At 37.7% G+C, this 20,025-nt stretch overlaps 1 protein-coding gene across 4 annotated transcripts in view; it reads right to left on the bottom strand.

The window, feature by feature from the left end:
* Nucleotides 1-6,421: 6,421 nt before the first annotated feature.
* Nucleotides 6,422-20,025, bottom strand: part of LOC149832799 (26S proteasome non-ATPase regulatory subunit 4 homolog) — a 28,170-nt gene continuing 14,566 nt past the window's right edge. Inside the window, exons 8-11 of one of the 4 annotated variants that reach the window (XR_016433371.1) lie at nucleotides 11,990-12,093; nucleotides 11,840-11,908; nucleotides 8,385-8,500; nucleotides 6,422-6,719 (exon numbers count right to left, since the gene is read on the bottom strand). Coding sequence is in view for 3 of the 4 variants with exons in the window: in XM_090014720.1 (XP_089870846.1) it covers nucleotides 8,456-8,500; nucleotides 11,840-11,908; nucleotides 11,990-12,093 (218 nt within the window). In the remaining variant the exon portion in view is untranslated. Of the gene's footprint in view, nucleotides 6,724-8,384; nucleotides 8,501-11,839; nucleotides 11,909-11,989; nucleotides 12,094-20,025 lie in introns of all 4 variants that reach the window. The other 3 variants (XM_090014720.1, XM_090014721.1, XM_090014722.1) reach the window with 3 other exon arrangements.

The raw sequence follows: 20,025 nt of genomic DNA, 5'->3' as shown, positions 1-20,025 counted from the left end.
CATTGGATCAATGCCATGAAAGAAGAGCTTGACTCTATGGCAAAGAACCAAGTATGGGATCTTGTATCTCGACCTGATGAAGTTAGACTTGTTGGTTGTAAATGGGTCTATAAGACCAAAATAGACTCTAAAGGTCATGTGGAGAAGTACAAGGCTAAGCTTATTGCAAAAGGTTTCACACAAATAGAGGGCATTGATTATAATGAGATTTTTTCTCTTGTCTCAACTAATGAATCATTGAGGATAATCATAGCTCTCGTAGCTCATTTTGATTTAGAGCTACATCAGATAGATGTGAAAACTGCCTTCCTGAATAAGGATCTGGATGAGGAGGTATACATGCAATAACCTCCTGGTTTCAGTATAGATGACTCGAATAACTTAGTTTGAAAATTGAATAAGTCAATTTATGGACTTAAACAGGCCTCCCGTCAGTGGCATAAGAATTTTAATCAGGTAATTATGAACTTTGGATTCACTGAAAACATTGTTGATCAGTGTATTTACGTTAAGACTAGTGGGAGTAAGTTCATAATTTTGGTTTTATATGTTGACGATATTCTTCTTGCAACTAATGATTTGAGCATATTACATGAAACAAAATATTTTCTTTCCTCTCATTTTGATATGAAGGACATGGGTGAGGCCACTTATGTCCTTGGAATTGAGATTTGTCGCAACAGAACTAAGGATGTCCTTGGCCTCTCTTAAAAATCCTATATCATTAAGGTTTTTAAAAGATATGGGATGGAGAATTGTTCTCATGGTTCGGCACCTATAGTGAAAGGGGATAAATTGAGTTTAAAGAACTATCCTCAGGATGATATTGTGAAGGCTGAGATGAATGTTGTTTCATATGCTTCAGCATTTGAAAGTTTGCAATACGCACAGACCTGTACTCGACATGATATAGCATTTATTGTGGGAATGCTTGGTAGATATCAGTCAAATTCAGGCATTGCGCACTGGAAGGCAGTGAAGAAGGTCATGCGCTATTTACAATAAACACAAGACTATATGTTGACCTACAAGAAAGCTGACCACCTAGAGGTCGTTGGATACTCTGATGCGGACTTAGGTGGGTGTATTGACAGTAGAAAATCCACTACTGGATACATTTTCCTACTATCAGGTAGTGTTGTCTCATGAAGAAGTGGAAAGCAGTCTACCACTACTGCTCATACCATGGAGGCGGAATTTATTGCTCTATACGAGACTTTGTCACAGACCATTTGGATAAAAAACTTCATTATAGGTCTTGATATTGTGGACTCTATTGAGAGACCACTAAAGATCTTTTGTGATAATGAAGCAGTTGTGTTCTTTTCAAATAACAACAAGAGCTCAACATTGTGTCGACACATGGAGTTAAAATATTTTATTGTTAAGGAAAAGACTGAGAATCATCTTGTATGTATTGATACAATTGAGACAAAGAAAATGACTGCGGGTCTCTTTACTAAAGGGCTAGCACCGAGATTGTATTCCCAACATGTAAAAGGAATGGGTCTTTTTTATTTCTTATGATGTATGACAATACATTAAGTGATCACATTTGTATATATGAATTTGATTCTCTATGACATTGTATATTGTTGATTTTGCATAAAGGATCTCTCATATGGGTTAGAGAGAATAGCAGAATAACAATATTAAAGGACCAATAGAATAGGTGAGAGACCAACTTATTCATAAAAGTAATTTCAAACATGTTTAAGCACTGAAGGTGAATTGTAGTGTAGTACATGGGAATATGACATTTCATAAAGGAGTGTGCATCTCCATGACTCATTTGATTCATCCTTGTGATAAAGGGTAACATGTAAACTCGCTTGAAGAATTAAATCGAGATAACAGTATAAACCTTGATTTAGTGCACTTTTAATGTCAATGGGTCAAGTGGGAGAATGTTGGACATGTGGATTAGGTCCAACCCTTTGGGTGACCCGATATGACATAAAAGCATGGTGGAGTAGTGGGCTGCATAGTGGAGGGTTGTTAATGCCATTGAAAGAGGAGGTTATGTGAATGTGGATGTCCACATTCATTGTATCCCCTCTCTCTGCCCCACTATATAAAGAGAAGGTTGGGCAACGTATAATGAAAGACATTGCCATTCAGCCTCAGCCTTGCCTAATTCATCACCGTGGGTTCAGGGTCCTGCTTACCGTCGACTTTAGGCCTGGGTTCATGGTGGGCGTCGACCACCTAAGGAGAATGTCGAATACCCTGCATACGCTCGATGGCGAATACAGGTACGCTCTCTATGTTTGTTTTACAGAAATCACCAACAAAAAGAACACCACATTGATTCTATGTGAAATTTCACACTTTTTTTTAAAGGAAAATAAAAAACTATGAGAACCCAAAAAAATGAACTATATGAAACACGGGTTGTAATGCTTTCTTTTCGTTCTCTCAAACTTGAGGGCTCATTGCATACAAGAATACTCCCTTTATGCTCTCTTGATAGTAGTAGAAGTTTCAGATCTTTTTCTTTCTCATGCTCATAAAAAACATGTAGAAGAATCTCTATTTGTCACCTATTCCTTAAAAAAAATAGAAGATTAAAAACCCTAATACTTTTTTTTTATTAGGCAAGCAGGAGTTGGGCTGACCCCACCAGTTATACAATATTACTTAAGATATGATAAAAAAAAATAACTGCCACATCCCACAAAGGCTTTGCTCATTTGGTAGGGTCGACTTGTGAATGTCACTAAGTTGACAGCATGTCACGTGTTTGAAACCATAGGAGGCATACTTCACCACAAAGCCCGGTGGGTAGGGGGACCTCAAGGGTTTTTTATCATTCAAAGGCCTACCAAGGTGTGGTCAGTAATGGAGCTGTTTCCCCTTAGCTGAGCAAAAAAAAAAAAAGACCTCCATAAGTCAATCTACACATTGGACTTTATAATGAAAAGACTCAAGAGGCAGGGCCACCAATACCTGACCTTATCGACAGCCATAAATCTAACAAAGCTGGCTATGGATGATGATACTTCAAATGGAGCACCACAATCTTACTCATTTTTTAATTTATCCACCAAAACGTTTCTGCTTGCATACTTAGCTCAACATTGATAGAAAATGAAAATTCTTCCTAAAAATCTCTTATATCTTTCCAGGGACCACAGTTTCACTAGTTAATAGGGACCAAATAAAGTTGTTCACTAATAAAGTAGGGGGCATGGAAGCATATCATTGAGGTGGGGCGGTAGGTAAATTGGGATAGATTGGAATCAAAACCAAATAAGAGTTTACAAATGCAAAATCCTTTGTAGGATGATTCCAAGGTTTGAAGGTTGACATGCCAATCACTTATCCCTTTTCCCCACCAGAAAAGCCATATAGAAGAGTGCATGCAAAACTGTTGGTTATATACATCATTTGTCCATCACTCCTTGTGGCATTTAATTTAATCCTCTATTTTCATCCCACTCGTATTGAGAATGCATAAGTTCATAGTCTATACCAATAGCTTTTCGAAACTAATGCTGCAACTAAGTACATGCAGCTCTAGCATGTGCATCATAATGTGATTCTGATCGATGCAGGAGCGGAGCAGAAAAATAGGGTCCATAAAAATCCATTTATAGTTGGTAGCTTTACTTTGTAAATCTCATCTTGGATTTACATCAAATTCATTGTATGGTTATTGTACCTTACGAATCGAATTAGTATTACTTGCCTGTAAGGATGGAAAATGAACCAAAGACATGATGTTCAGGCCTGGCTTTGTTTACAACCAAGTTTTTGGTTGGGCTCTTCTCACCATCCCCATAGTGTATGAGACAAATGTATTCATTTCGATTAGGGTTGTATTCTATGGTTCCGATTCTACCATATATGTCATTTTCATTATGTCAAAAATCGATTTTACAGTATAGACACTTATGACCTCCCCCTCTATGCCTTGCGGTGTAAGCCAAGCTGAACTTGAGCTCGTGCAAGCTTAAACAAAACGAGTGAACTCATATTCTTTTTTTTTTTACGAGTCAAAAATGAAATATGAAAGCCTCATGCAAACTACGTAAACCAGCCTAAATGAGCTGAGACCAGAACACCCATTGTTCATACTTGGCTCGCTTAAACTACACCAGCTGCACATAGCTTGGCTCGCTGAGCACGGTGGACGCCTAAGCACTGCAACACAATGGAAAGTATCATGGAGGATGCAACCCTTGCAACTTTTATGGGCTTTGCAGGGTATACAACATCTATGCAATCCTTGTATTTCTGCCACCTTAAGGATATGGGCCTCTTTGTACCGTTCAGTAGCGATTCAGGTCCATAGTGAGCCTAGACACTAGGGAGTGGATGCCTACAGTTGGCAATGTCAGCAACCTATAAATGGGTCATAAAACCACATTGCACCATGAATGTCAAAAGAAGATGGACACACAAACCATTCTCAACCTGATATTTTTTATGAGTTATCATACAGTTGGCAATGTCAGCAACCTATAAGTGGGTCATAAAACCACATTGCACCATGAATCCCAAAAGAAGATGGAGACACACAAACCATTCTCAACCTGATATTTTTTATGAGTTATCACTGTTACACATGAAGGGCAAGGTCATAATGGCAGAAAAGGTCGTTGTAAGAGACCCTCACTACGATTAGGCAACTACCACAGGAGAGGTAACAATGCAGATACATACAAGTAATGATATGATGATTCTTCTACTACTTATTTTTCTTTTAGGTCAAGAAAAAAAAAACTAAGTCATGGACCGTACATTGGCAGGCTAAAGATTGGCAAGATCTTCGTCACGAGGGAAGATAGCCAGTTTCAACCGTGCGGCAACCAGTGCCTCCCGTGACTTTCCAACTCGATCAACTCGGCTATGTTTACAAGTTGCTCTTATGAGATGAGTGGAGCCCCTGTGGACATACTAGTCTGATGTTGGGAAGGAATACAATCCAAGCTGCACATGATTCGTTTGTATCTCTATTTTGATTGTTTGGGGCTTTTCTGTAATTATTTGGTTTAGATCTTAATACTGGACTGTATTTCGGATATTAGTTTATTTTCAAATCCATCTTAAATCTATAATAAGATTAAGATTTGTTTTTATGCTCTATAAATATTCATTGCAGAAAGGAAGTAAAAAAAAAAAAACTAGATGCGTTTTCACCGACTATTTGTTTCTATAGATCATGAGTTTGCTGGTTATGGTATTAATTTAAGAGTGTGATTCACTGCATCATATTATCATATTCTCATATCGTGTGTTCTTTGTATCCGGGCAATTCTTTTTTGATGTCACGAGTGATGGCATCTTTGGTGGGAGTATACCCAAAAAAAAATGAGAACAGATCAGGTGAACTGTCAATCACTTTAATAAAGTGATTTGATATCCTTACGTCCATTGGTTCATCCCACAAAGACTTCATGGTCCTTGTGTACATTGTGGACGGTGAGGATGCCAAATCACTTGATCTGCTAAAAATAAAAAATAAAAACATGGTTTCCCAAAGTGGGATGGAACCCCACTATGGGTTGGCAGGTTGCTAAGGCCCAGCTGTCTCCATACCCCTAGAGACTATGTTGCCATCAATTGATTGGCAGCATGTCTGATGTCCATTACTTCACATGAGATATGAGATAATGGTCTGAATGATTTGTGGAGAAGGCTTCATTGTGGCACATCTTTTTGTTTTCGTCATGTTCTCCATCCGAGATCCGTTCAAAGCAGATGGAAGCCAACAGATTCTCAAATTAATCCAATGAAGCAAACTATGAGCCTTTGGATTGGAATGAAGTCACAGAGCACAACAACAGGAAAGACTGATACCAATCTCTTCCTCCTAAAATGAAGAATTCCTTTATGATATCCATCAACATAGTCGGGTTATAACGTGGTTTTCTCTCACATAAAACTGTATTTTGGTTGTTTGAATGATCGCACGGACAGACCTCTTTGTATACTTCACATAACGATGGTTTAGCCTGAACCTTACGCAAAGGAACAGAGCTCAACCAGGATCGAACAAATTGGATTAATTGACCATCTGGTTGCCACTTGTTAAATCCAATAATTAGCAAAACTCCATTTAAACATGTTCTCTTCGATAAATTTTGGGGGGAAATACTCATTTGAAACCGCCAGCCCAAAAACATGTATGCTAAGAAAAAAAGTTAAAAAAACACAACGAATTGTTTTAAAACTCCAGGACAGCTCCGAGTCCACCAGACAAGTGAGTTAAAACACCATGCAATCATGGATGAGGATCCCAAAAACACTTCATTTGTTGAATTTGTGATCGATCTCTTCTTTTGCAATTTTGTTTGCCTGCCCTTCAGAAATTAAAGCATTTTTACCCCTTATAATTTTTCAGGGAATTTTAGCTATTCACATATCACTAACGATGCCCGCACTCTTCATAAAGAAATATGTCAAGTTAGCCAGATTAATGCTCAACAGCGTTTAGATTCTCATAAGAATTTCCGTTGCCAAACTAGTTCCAAGAACGGCATTTGTGACCATGATCAACAAGTTGATGACAGATACACCTCAAACAAGAAGTGTTCAATTCTACCACCAAGAGAATTCAAACAAGAGTTAAAACAAGTCCCCGTACGCACACATTTAGACAGTGTTTAATAAGGTCAATATTGTATGATTGAAAGAGCTAAAGACTAACACATTTGAAACATGAAAAAGTCTCAATTCTGAAGCCGGGGACCTTCTACCTTGCAACAAAAGCTCTGCCAGAATTCGCAAAAAAAAGGCCAAAGGAGATGATAAGTCAGCATAAAATATGATAAAATGCAGAAAAAAGAAATGACCCACAAACGTAATGGCTTGCAAAGCACATCTTTAAATGAAGTCGTTAGTAAATACAAAGATGAAGCAAACAAACTTCAGAGGATGTAGGATACGCATATCAGAACATTAGAGTTCAGTAACTTGACATACTAACCGTGTAAAATATAAAACCAAACTTGAAGTCTTAAATATATATTACTGTAAATTCTGCATTTCCTTGATCTTTTTTTGGGGGGAGGGGGTTTCAACTAGGCCTTTTAGACAGCTGAAAAAACAGAATATATGTTGATATATCTGAAGAAAAATAGTTATACATCTAAAAAAATACAATTTGTACATATATATGGAAAAACATATAATATATTATATTATATTATATTAATGGTAGCAACATGAATGGTATTGGGGTTTCCGCACTAATTTCCAATCAAATGCAGAATTGATGACATTGTCAGTAAGATTAGCATAGGTGTTCTCTCTAAAAAAAAAAGATTAGCATAGGTGATGTAGAACCACTCAATAACCAGAGATTGGAATTTTGGCACTACATTCTAGTCAATATAGAATTGAGGAAGACATGGTAATAAGAATAGAATTGTGGAGAGAATCACCAAGACACTAGAGTTCCAGATTGCGATACATGGTTTCTATATGAAAGGGAGCTCACACGAGATCATAAAACCCACACTATCACGAAAGTGGAATGTCTGGAGAGACAAAATTTATTCAGTTAATTGAAGGGAAGAAGCATAGACTTAGCATGCAAGTCTACGGTTGGTCCAGAGCCTCCAGACCATCTTTCTAGCAATCTACTCAATTATCTCCAACATAAAGAAGTCTATTGTACAAAAGACAACAGGGTAACACTAGCAAGAGTTAATTTCCCTCCTTTCCAACATACCTTCTTCCATCCAACTCTAAACCTCATAAACTCTCACTAATCATCTCAGTGTGCCGCCTTCACATCCACCACAAAGAAGTTGAAGCATGATAATACCGATCAAAACTTTGCCAATTGCAGAAGATTGTTTGAAATATTTCACCCAGTATGGTTTCATCAAATCAGTCACAAAAATATTTACAAAATATTTCATGAAAATCCCAAACAATAACATTGTCACAATGTCCAACTAAAGATTGCAGCTCGGAAGGTGGGAATCATGACCCCTAACCACAATATCATGCAGTACCTGAGCAGTCTAAACTTTGTGGCTGAAACAGCATGATGAACAGGACCATCGTTACATCAGTACCACATTGAAATTTAGAGAAAACATAACAGTAAGAAGAAGAGAGAGAAAGTGAAGCAAGTCAGGAGAATCCAGTAAAATAGCTAAGGCATCAAGTATTACTTTCATTTATCACATAAGCTAACTATAGAAATCTACTAGAAGGAAAACGATTTAAACATCCTTACTATTAAAATATAGCTAATATAAAGAGAAAAATTGGCCTAAAAAGCAAATACAGGAATAACCCCTCCAAGCAACAGTGACCGAGAACACATTGCAGAGTAGAAAAACCACCATAGTTCTATCAATTGGAGGATGCAGTATTCAGAGAAAAATTATCTCTCTCACACACACAGAGGGTTGAGTGGGAACCTATCTTAGATAACTAATGAAAATAATCACCTGCACCTCCACAAGAAGACATAAGCATCAGCTGAAGAGAATCAATTGTCAGCATCTTTTGGATTCTCTTCATCCTTCTTTTTCTCCTAGCAAGTACATATACAGATCAAAACATAAATTCAGAATACAACCAAGTAAAACAGGGAAAAAAGAAGACATTACAATAAATATTGTCAGCAAATTTTCAGCATATACTACAAAATCATAAATAAACAAGTTGAACCAGACAACACCACGTCTGCGGAGTCCATGAAAAATATCAAGCAAGGTCACAAGACCAGAGACACATCCAACTGCATGAATGATAACAACAGAGGGAAATACCGGACATTCCTCAATAAGACCAGTGATGTATCAAGCACTGCATGTTCAAGGACGGAAGATGCAAAATAATAGATTTGGCACCATAGCATATTGAACAAATGCCATGTCAGCAGTGACCAGTTCCTACAGGACACTTCAATAGGATTTTGAACAGAAGACTCAGGCTGAGGAGGTCAACATGAACAAATAAAGAGCGCAAAGACACCAGGTTGAGCCACAAAGTCAGTTGAAACCTAGCTTTTCTAATAACCTGAAAATCGTGGCCACCTAACCCAACTAAGCGTTGAGCCATACCCAAAGCACCAAACCTATGTCATGGATACTGCATTTTGGCCTGTGTATCGTGCAGTTATGTACACCTTAACCCAACTAGGCCTTAAGCCATACCCAAAACACCAGATCTATGTCATGGATCCTACATTTTGGCCCCTGTATCGTGTCTTTTTATGTACTAGTTGTATTGAAAACTTCATAAAGATGGCCATACCCTCGTATCTGCAGCCATATCCATGTGACATAGCCCCAAGTCCAGCCCGAAAGGACCAGCAGTTCAGGGCCACTGGCACCAATGCCAAGCCACAACTGCCCTACGAAAAAGCTTGGTGCCTTGGCACAAATTATATGTTTCAGAGCATTAGTTGTTTGCTCTCTGATTGAACAGTAAGGGTTGGAAAAGGGCAGCGACTCATTTCTAAAAGCAGCATAAACTGAAATCCAAGTTTTATTACCTTAGCATAGTTCGCTTTAATAAGAAAACTTTTAAAAAAAAGTTCTGTTCTTTTTTTGAGAGGAAATAAAATCAGCTTTTTAAGATTATGGTGATGAGACACCATCAAAGCTAAGTAAAGCAGGATACACGAGAGCAATTAAATCAGTGGTAATGATGTAATCCTATCAAGGTTGATCCATGACAGATCTGAGTTTGGGCAAAGCATTAGGTCACAAGCTAATATATCCTTAATAATAGCACAATGCACAATCATGATGCTCTCATTGAATAATCTGCTATTCCTTTTTAACTAAACAAACCACCATGTTGAAGAAGCCACCATCTCCAATTTTGCTCCATTTACCACTAAGCCTCAAGACTGTTTCCCTAGTAATAACGTTCTAATACAATTGACTGGGATAATATCAACATTTTGAGCTGTCCAGGCTAGATTAAAGAGTTTCTGAAAGAAGGTACAGTACTACGGCAAACGTTCTGCAAAATCCTCCAACTGGCAGAGGTAGCAGAAACTAGCTATATGGACACCATTCTTTTTCAAGTTGTTCAGCATGATAATCTTATACACTGATACCCCAGGCAAAAATTTCCATCCTAGGCAAGGCGGGGCAAAGCTCAAAAAGTTGTCCCCAAGACACTGTTTGACTCCATTAGAGATAGATAAAATGAGACTAAACAAACCGGATCTATAGCAGAGTTGCCAGTCGGGGAAGCGGGAGCACGAAGCGATTCAGGAAGCAGAAGCGGGAAGTGAGATACTTCCAAAATTTTAGGAAGCGAGAATCACGGGACAAGTTAGAAGCGAATCAAGAATCATTTTGGAAGCGACCTAGGAAGTGAACCGGAAGTGACCTAGGAAGCGAGGGGAGAAGTGAAAAAGAGAAAAAAGTAAGAAAAATATTAAAAAAAACACAAAAAAATGAAAAAATAAGGAGAAGCGAGCTTCCCCTCCCATTTTTTTTTGTACTTCCCCACACGTTTCGCGCTTCCCCATATGGTATGGCGCTTCCGGTAACCCTGATCTGTAGTACTTTCATGTATCTGTGTCCTCGCCCCACCATCAGCCCACCCCCTTCTCAACACACATACACATACACAAAAACATGCACCACACACACTCTCTTCACCGACAAGCCTAATATGACCCAACACCAATCCAACCTAATGAAAAGGTGAAAACACATGAGATTTTGAAAAGAATACTTGGTCGATATGGGTTCTTTCATGTCTAACCCGATAATTATCTGAACCAGATCAGGACCCAATTATTATTTACACGAGTGGATTAAGGTGGAAGACAGCTCCGATCTAATCTGTTGACAACCCTAGGTAAATGGCAGATGAATGAAACAACTTCATTTTGAAATTTGTTGGAATCAGTCTGAGCATTTCTAAAGAAATGAAACTAGTGGAAAGGCTGCAGAAACCGTAGCTTTTTAATCTAGTAATATCTATCATTATCCTGACAAGTGAAAACAGTCAAACAGAAAAACTGTGGGCCTGCATCACTTATACCAAAGTTAAGCATAACTGTGCAGCTGTACAAGCAAGAAGTCATGAAGAAGCATGAAATGTTAGAAAAAATCCATGGCATATTGTAAGACATGAGTACTAAATGCACATTTTGGTAAACTTGGATGCAACAAACATCTACCGAATCCTGGATTCTTTGCTTTACGCTACTAGTAAGAGCACTACAAATTTAACAAATAACAGCATTCAAGGAGCATCAAATGCCCAATAGTACATTCCATTGCAATCAAAATAATCCATAGATTTCCTAAATTTTTAAATTTCCTATTGGAATTTCAAACATCCAGTTGATTGTGAAATTTAGGTGGCGAATAAACACATCCCTAAATTACCATCATTCTATGATCTTATCATGTAGAGGGAACTTGCAAATGAACAAACAGCATCAAAACCTCATTTACGATGTGCAGATTAAAAAGTGAATAGAGGTCAACTTTGTTTTGGGGTACGTTCAGCTTTAAGCGGAAACACACAAGCTTCAATGTGTTTCCGTGGGGACCGCCGCAGCAATTTAAACGGTGGTTTCCCTTTCTGCGAGGAAAGGGAGCCCAAAATCAATGCTGGACACCTTTCAGCAGAAATGTTTCTCGTTGCTTTCCACGGGCGAACTCTCCGCGGCATCCATGCCGCGGAGAGTGAGTCTGCGGCAGGCAAGCACACCCTTAAGAAATAATGTTGTCTTCCTTGCCACAAGAAGTCTTCCAAATTTCTAAGGTACCACGAAAGTAAATAACATAAGTTTGGTGCAACATCTATAACCAAAGCCATAAGAACAGCGGATACCAATGATAGTTCTCAATAGAACATGGGGTCCCAGTCTTAACACGTCCCATGAACTCACCTCTGATTGTCCCTGAAGGGATGCCAGTAAATCCTTTATTGAAGAATCATCATGATTGACCCCAGGAAGCTGCATGAACAATCTATTATGGTAAGAAAGAGAGACGGTCCTTCACATACAAAATTGAAACCTGTGAGGTCGAATGCTTACCGAGTCAATGATAGATGACAGGAAATTCTGGTCCCCTAGTACCTTGCTCATCTCAGATTGTGTAGAAGCATCTTTTGCAGTGTCCTGCATAGACATTTGCAGGGCTACAGAGAGAAAAAGTCCTACTCAGTAAACAATTTTAGTCGATGAAATTTCAACACTACTAGGAAGAGGAAAAAGATTAAAAGGAAAATAATGTCACACACGCTTTCCTAAGAAAAAAAAGATTATAGGCATGGTATACAAGTCCATTTATTGAATAGTACTTTGCTTGTTGAAATCATAATTATATAGACTCTCTCACACACACACAACTAAACCATTAAGATCAATATGTCTGTTTTGGAGCCTTGGATTGGGATGGAAATAGTTTTTCCATGTATTGCCAAAACATGGAGTTGACAAACATACAATTTGTTTGGGAGATCTCCTTGGCTTTGAGGTGGTTTTGAGATTTCAAGATGCTAACTCCCAAATAAGTTCAGTTTTTGAGTAAAAATTGGCCATTGAGAGTCTAAATAGGGTTAGACCTCTTTGGAACCGGGTCAGCTGAAAGTGGGTAAATTTATTGATTTTTTTTGTGAAAAGAGAAACATGGGTCAAATTAAGACCCAACTTTGATTTGGACATGAGCAAATTTGCATGTTTGGCTTCGATCAAATTTGTGTATACCTGACAATGTCTGTTCCATATCTCACCCATATTAAAGTCCAACAATCTTAATTGGATTTGATCCATAACCAGGTCAAACCTCCCAACTTGCTCGCACACCCTAGAGCACATCACAAAGACACTTGGACATGAGGACATGCAACCATAGTGACAAACGTTTTTATCGGCAATTTCTCGTTTTTCAAAAACTCGCTAGAAATTGAAAAAATCCGTAAATCTCGCATTTTTTTCGGCAAAATCTCATCAATAAAAAAATAAATTAAAAAATAAATTAAAAATATATATAATTTATTTTTTATAAGAAAATATTAATAAAAAATATTTAAAAATAAAAATACATGATTTTTTCACGATAAATAGCCGTTTAAAATGTAAATATCGTGTTTAAATCGCGGTATGTATGTTTTTTTTTAAAAAACTTGCGATATTTTAAAAATCTCGCGAGAAATTGCCGTTTTAAACTTTCAGGCAATTTCTCGCGATATTATCGTGAGATTTTCATAAATCTCGTGATATTTGTCACTATGCATGCAACACAAGTTCGACTCAAAAATATAATTTTTTCGGAAAATAGGACACGACGACACAAAATTTTTATTTTTATATTTTAATATAAAAAATAGATTTTTTATTGAAATAATTAAGGTTGTAACTTGTAAGTAGCATATCATTACCCATATCGGTCGAAACCAAAGTTAGATATCTATTTTAGCATAGTGTATCATAAAAAATCATATTTTTTTAATAAAAATTATCAAAAAAATTAAAAAAATCAAGAAAAATAAAAAAAATAATAACACATGAAACAATGATGAATTACACAAAATACAAACATAAAATTACATATGAACCATTTATATCTCTATGAGTTGCATAAGACATCATCAAACATCAACTTATATAGATAATAATAACATTACATGCATATCTCACAAGAAAAATGCAAAATATTAAATATCTTGCAATTAAGAACATGCCACAAGACTCATACTTTCATATTACATAAACAAAATAACCAAGTTTATGAACACTCAAGTGTTAAATAACCAAGTTTTTTTAAAATATAATCTCAATCATCATTAAACCGCAAAATCCCTCTCCCTTGCACATGGATCGACCCACAAATCGCTCTCACTACTTCTAAGGTGCGTGGATACCCCTCTAATGGCCTCTACACAAATGAGGAAGTCGGCCCTCAAGAGGACTTTAAAACCTAAATAATAAAAAATATGATTCGGCCCTTTTTAAAGTGCATTGAAGGTGTATCATACAATACGGTATGTTACAGGGTTGTATTATACGATACACCCAATACGGATACGATGCACACTTGTATCGTGATATCACTGTGTATCGTATCATTTTTCCCCATGGTTATGATATGTATCATACTGTATTGTACGATATAGTACGGTATTTAAAACATTATTTTTTTCTCTCAAACATGTGAGTAATTGTTGGCATTGTCATTTCTTAGCATTCGACAAATCTGATGACATGCATAGAAAAACATTGTGATGTGTCATGGCTAAATGATGTTTCAACCGAGAGATACCAACCAAAACAATATGATGACAATAGTTGCACTCGATTTTCAATCGGCCTATTGCTATGCTGGATCATTTGATGCCATCTTCCCCCAAAAAAAATTAATGGAAAGCAAAAAATATGGATTTGTTATCTTAGCCCACTCCCTTTTACGTGAGAAACCAGCAAAAGGCATCTCCCTTGCGCATGAATCGACCCATAAATCACTCTCACACCTCTTAGGGTGCGTGAGTTCTCCTCAAAGTTACCAAAAGCTTCTTAGATAGGTGAAAAGCCCGTTTTTCGAAAACTCACTTTGAAAGCACAATACTCCCCGCTTCAAACTTGATGAAAATCTCGATTCTCCCACGCTTCTCCTATGCTTTCCACATGCTTCATCTATTCTTCTTATATATTTTCTCACTCTACTTTTCATGTTTTTTATGTGTTTTCTCTTACGCTTCTCACTCACTTCCATGTGCTTTCTCTAAATTGGTTGTCATCATTTTTAGATTTTGTTAAAAATTTAATTCTTAAACTAAAAAATCATAAAATTTAAGAATAGTGACTTTTATTTTAGTTTTTATTTGTGTTCAATTTCTATTCCCATTCAATTCTTATATTTTTTTTTATTTCTCACTTCCCGCTTCCTATACATTTTAAAATGCATCACTTCTCACTTTCGCTACCTGTATTGTTTCCCGCTTCCGCTTCCTAGTCTGGCAACCTTGATTCTCCTCTAAAGGCCTCTACGTAAATGAGAGAATCGGGCCTAGGGAGGTCTTTAAAACCCAAAATTAAAAAATTCAAGTTTTGGTACTTTTAAAGTGCGCCAAACATGTATCGTATGATACACTACGCTACAGCCGATACGGATATGATACACACGTGTATCATGATACGAGCATGTATCGTAACAAGTTACGCCATAGTTATGTAACATAACATACGATACGGTACAATACTTACAACATTGGAAGTAATACTTAAAAACATTAATCAATGTTAAAATGTTGATAGTATATGTCAGTGTCCGTGTCCACATGTCAGCTCATGTCACCAGGGACACCACCAAAAAGATATGTCATTGTGACATAGACTCTGGAACTATGTCACACGAACTCGGCTAGGGAGGCGCCGCACCCGAGTCGACACGCCCCGACACAGGTGCGGACACGGGTGCGGCTTCGGACACGGCCCGAACTCGGTCAACGCCGAGTCGGACTCGGTCAACGAGTCGAGGCCGACTCCGCCTTTGTTTTGGACTCAGTCAATGTTGACCAAGTCCAAAAATGTTCATTTGTAGGGTGAAAAAACTAAAAAATGAATTTTTTATATTTTTTATTTAAAAAAAAATATATAAAAAAAGGTTGTGTCACAGTGCACAGTGACTGTGCTGAGCACAGTGACTGTGCACAGTCACAGTGGATTGTGTTGTGTACAGTCACAGACTGTGTTGTGCACAGTCACAGACTGTGACTATGTTGTGTCTTTGCACTTTTTTTTTAAATATATATATATATATATATAGCCGAGTCCCCGTGTCCAAAAATTTTAAAATCGCGTCGCACCCGCACCCATGTGACATAGCTCTAGAAGGGTTTTTTTCCTTTCTCATTCAACCCTAAGTGCACTCTCACGATTTTTGGAAATGGTTGTTATCCTGGAGGTGTTTTGGCCCCTAGCCTCTTGCCCGGCTAGTGTTTCCTTGGGGTTTCAAAGGAGAAGCAAAGTGGCAATCTTTGAGCTACTGGACACAACACCCCAAGCTTAGGGGTTTGTAAGATAGTTCTCTCTCTCTCTCTTGCCTGAAAAAAGGAAGAGCTCTCGAAGATGCATCAAAAGAGTGTTAGATTCGAGAGTTGTGAAAAGCCACCTCTTTCGGTGGGTGTTTAGGCATGACATTGGGGATGGAGTTTGCATCGAGTTCACCAGCTACAAGAACCAAACACGAATGAGTTCACGGGCGAGTCAAAACCGAACCAATCCATGAGCAAATCCATCCTCAATGCATTGTTTTGGTAAAACAAGCACTTCCAAACAATAGAGAGCATCAAGATTCTGCAATGCAACTCCAGTGCCCTCCGAAGGAAAGCTCTGAAACAGAGCCTAACATAAATGAACACTCTGGAATGCCAACCCTCAAATGAGTTGTTCAGTTTGTTACTCAGCCCTCTACCAAATCCATCCTCAATGCATTGTTTTAGTAAAACAAACACTTCCAAACAATAGAGAGCGTCATGGAATCCGCAATGCACCTCGAACGCCCTCCAATGTAAAGCTCTAAAACAGAGCATAACATAAATGAACGCTCTAGAATGCCAACCCTCAAATACTTTATCCATCCCAAAATTCAATAGTGGACACTTTATCTTCATATCATAGTCACCTATATCATTAAAGGTAATTTTTCGGAGAGATTTTCAAAAGTTGATAAATCTCAGGAGTTTAAAAAATTGAAAAAAAATATAAATAACAACAAAAAACAAAGAAAATAATAAGTTTTGCATTATTTTTCTTCCAAAAATATAAATAAACATGTTTTAAAGGTTTTAAAATATAAAAGAAACAAAAAAAATAGGAAATGCAAACTTAAAAATTTTAAATTTAAAAAATAAATTTTTCCCCAAAAATATCATGATATTATTGTGATAATATCGCAATATTTTGTCTTCTGGCGATATTTTGAAAATATTGTGAGATATTACCTTTAATATCGGCTACCTTAAAATATCGGTATTTCTCACAATATTTTCAAAATATCGCCGATATCGGTGACAGTGCTTCATATACAAGGGAATCAACCTGGATGATTCTATGGGAAGTTGAAAGATTAAAAAATTTATTGTTAATATGCCTACAGCTTCTTTTAAACAATGCTAACACCACCATCTGGTAACCCATCTCTTACTTTCCTCATTTGCACAAGAGTACAAAAACAAAAGCCTAGAGTAATCATTAAAACCAGCTTGCTCATGTGCATCCAGCCATATTGCATAGACTCCAAAAACTTAAAATATACCCAGAACATAAGAATACTCCTGCTTCAAAACACATCATGCACCTACTCGCAATACACCTGATTCTTCAATAAGAGGTTATATGCCTTCAATGTAGCATTCCTTGAACACTGAAAGGAAAAAGGGAAAGAATAAATAAGAGAAACACTTAAGGAACTTCACACTAAACAATTCTTCATGTTGTTAGGCTTCCATTCTAACAGCAGCAGCATGAGGCTGGAACATTCCCTAGTCTTTGTTTTAGTTTGTTGCCTTCTTAATGTCACATCATCCAACCCACACTCAGCTACCCTATATTTCTTGAACCCAACAATGGGGAAAACAGCAGGGAATAAATGCACAAAGCAGAGAAACTCAATCCAATGATACATCCAAAAGGCAATTGAATCTCTCCTACGAAACTTTGAATGTATCATCTATTGAAAATTTGAAATCCTACAAGAACTTGACCCAATTCTTCCATACCCCCAAACTATCTCTCCATTAACTGGTGAACTTCAAATTACATGGCCACTAATGTTATTTCTTCTTCAACAAACTGGCCACAGCCTGCCAAGCCTTTACATGATACAGTATACACCATGACTTTCGCAGAAGAAACTTCATCATCAAGCCCAACTTTCTGGTAACCTATGTCACATGGGTGCGGGTGCGGGTGCGGGTGCGGGGGTGCGGCAGGGGCAAAAATGTAAATATATAAGGGGGTCCGGGGTTCCCCCGTCCAGGGGGGGCCGCCCCTGGCGGGGGGTTATAGGGAGGCAGCCCCCCCCCAAGATTTTTTTTTAAATTCCGCAGCCCATTTCATAGGGCAAATTTTTTAAAAAAAAATAAATCAAAAAAAAAATGGACTGAAATGACCCTGGGTGCGGTCAACGCACCCAGGGTCGGGTTGACCGCACCCGCGTCGAGTCGCGATGACGCGGATGCGGCACCCTGCTAGCCGAATCCCTGTGACATAGCTGGTAACCCACCCACTCACATGTGCAGTACCGGGCCCCCTTCGAAATTTGCAAAGAAGCAGTTTGATCAACCCCTTTTCTGTAAGCATACAATTGCTAAAAATTGGCACAAAAACGGAATCTTAGCCAACACATGCTTTATTAATAGAATACCAACCAATGAAACATAATTCAATGACCACACCTGGATTCTCTCAGTAACTTGATCCTTAATAGCTCCACAATAGGATTCTTTCATGCTTCACAAATGCTCTCTCTTCTGGACAGAAAATTAGAGGTTTTCTTTTTGGAGGAAAGACAGAAAACTAGAGGCAAGGTTTTAAAACCAAGTGACTCGGGACTCGACTCGTTCTTTATTGACTCGTGACTCGGCGGGTCAACTCGGTGACTCGGACCAGGTTTTGTTAACTTTTGATTTTAAAAGAAAAACAATATATAATTTGTCTCAAACCATATATATATATATATATATTTTTTTTTTCTAACAAATATTTATTAGTTATGATGTCTTTGTAGAAGGATCGCTACAAATATTCAAAGTTGCTTATCATGGCTTCAATGAGATGTTCAAAGAAGATAAAATTGCAACTTATGAAAATACTTTGATACGGGATTCATTTGAAGTTTTACTGGTAATAATGAGCCATTACGTGTGCGTGTGCGTGTGCGTGTGCGTGTGCGTGTGCGTGTGCGTGTGCGTGTGCGTGTGCGTGTGCGTGTGCGTGTGCGTGTGCGTGTGCGTGTGCGTGTGCGTGTGCGTGTGCGTGTGCGTGTGCGTGTGCGTGTGCGTGTGCGTGTGCATGAAGTTTTATTGGTAATAGTAAGCAGTTTTGTGTGTGTACGTGCATGCAGTTGGTTGTTTTATTTACCATTAAGGAAATTTGTGATCTGTCAGCTGAGAATCAAAATATATGGCGATCGTTGTTAACTTGGTACAATTTATTTAGTCTATAATAATGCAGAAGTGGAGGACATTCATATTTTTGAAGACATGAAGTATTTGTCTTCGTACACTAGGGCCTCCAACTAAGTGCAACACCTTTTTTTTACCCCTGATGTTTGTATTGAGCCAGTTAAAAGAGGGGCCTTGAGATATTTTGGTTTGCTAGCCATTTGAAATTTTGAAGTAAGCTATTGCAGTTGAAAAAGTCCATTACTAGTCATTCTGTAGTGTCAATAGATTTTTAATGAAATCTTTTTAAGAGTAAGCAGGTTACTTGTTTGATTTGTTAAGTAACTCTTGAACATATTTTTGCCATTGTCATAATGAGGAGAAAACTACATGCTTTCTTTTGTGCTTCTTTAAATGTTCTCTATTGACTCTTTTTTATTTCTAGAAATCTTTGCAAGTCTAAACACGTTACATTTGAGTTGTTAAGAATTAACTGTTAACATATTTGTGTTGTCATCATAGCAAGGTCAAAATACATAATTAGGAGAATCAAAGAAATATTGATTGATGGATAATAAAATGAGACATATTTATCTTAAAAGGTCTATCTATTCTAGGAATTATAGGTTCTGGGGCGAGTATTAGAAAGCCAGTAATTTTCTCAATACAACAACAACAACAACTACGCCTTCATCCCAAAACAATTGGGGTCAGCGATATGAACCAAAAAAGAAATTCATTTTGGGTCTTCCACATGAATCCTTTTCCTCCAATCATTTCTATCCAACGCCATGTCCTCGGTGAGGTTCAAAGCATTCATATCCTTTCCTATCATCTCCATCCAAGTCTTCCTAGGCCTACCCCGACCTCTTTTAACTAATATATTTTCCCATTTCTCCAACCTTCTAACTGGAGCATCATTAGGCCTTCGCCGAATATGTCCAAACCACCGTAAACGATTCTCTC

This window comes from Nuphar pumila, chromosome 7 (genome assembly GCF_984573655.1).
Source record: "Nuphar pumila chromosome 7, dmNupPumi1.hap1.1, whole genome shotgun sequence".
Classification (NCBI taxonomy): domain Eukaryota; kingdom Viridiplantae; phylum Streptophyta; class Magnoliopsida; order Nymphaeales; family Nymphaeaceae; genus Nuphar; species Nuphar pumila.
Note: the sequence above shows the minus strand (reverse complement) of the source record. Positions and strands in the feature narration are given on the sequence as shown.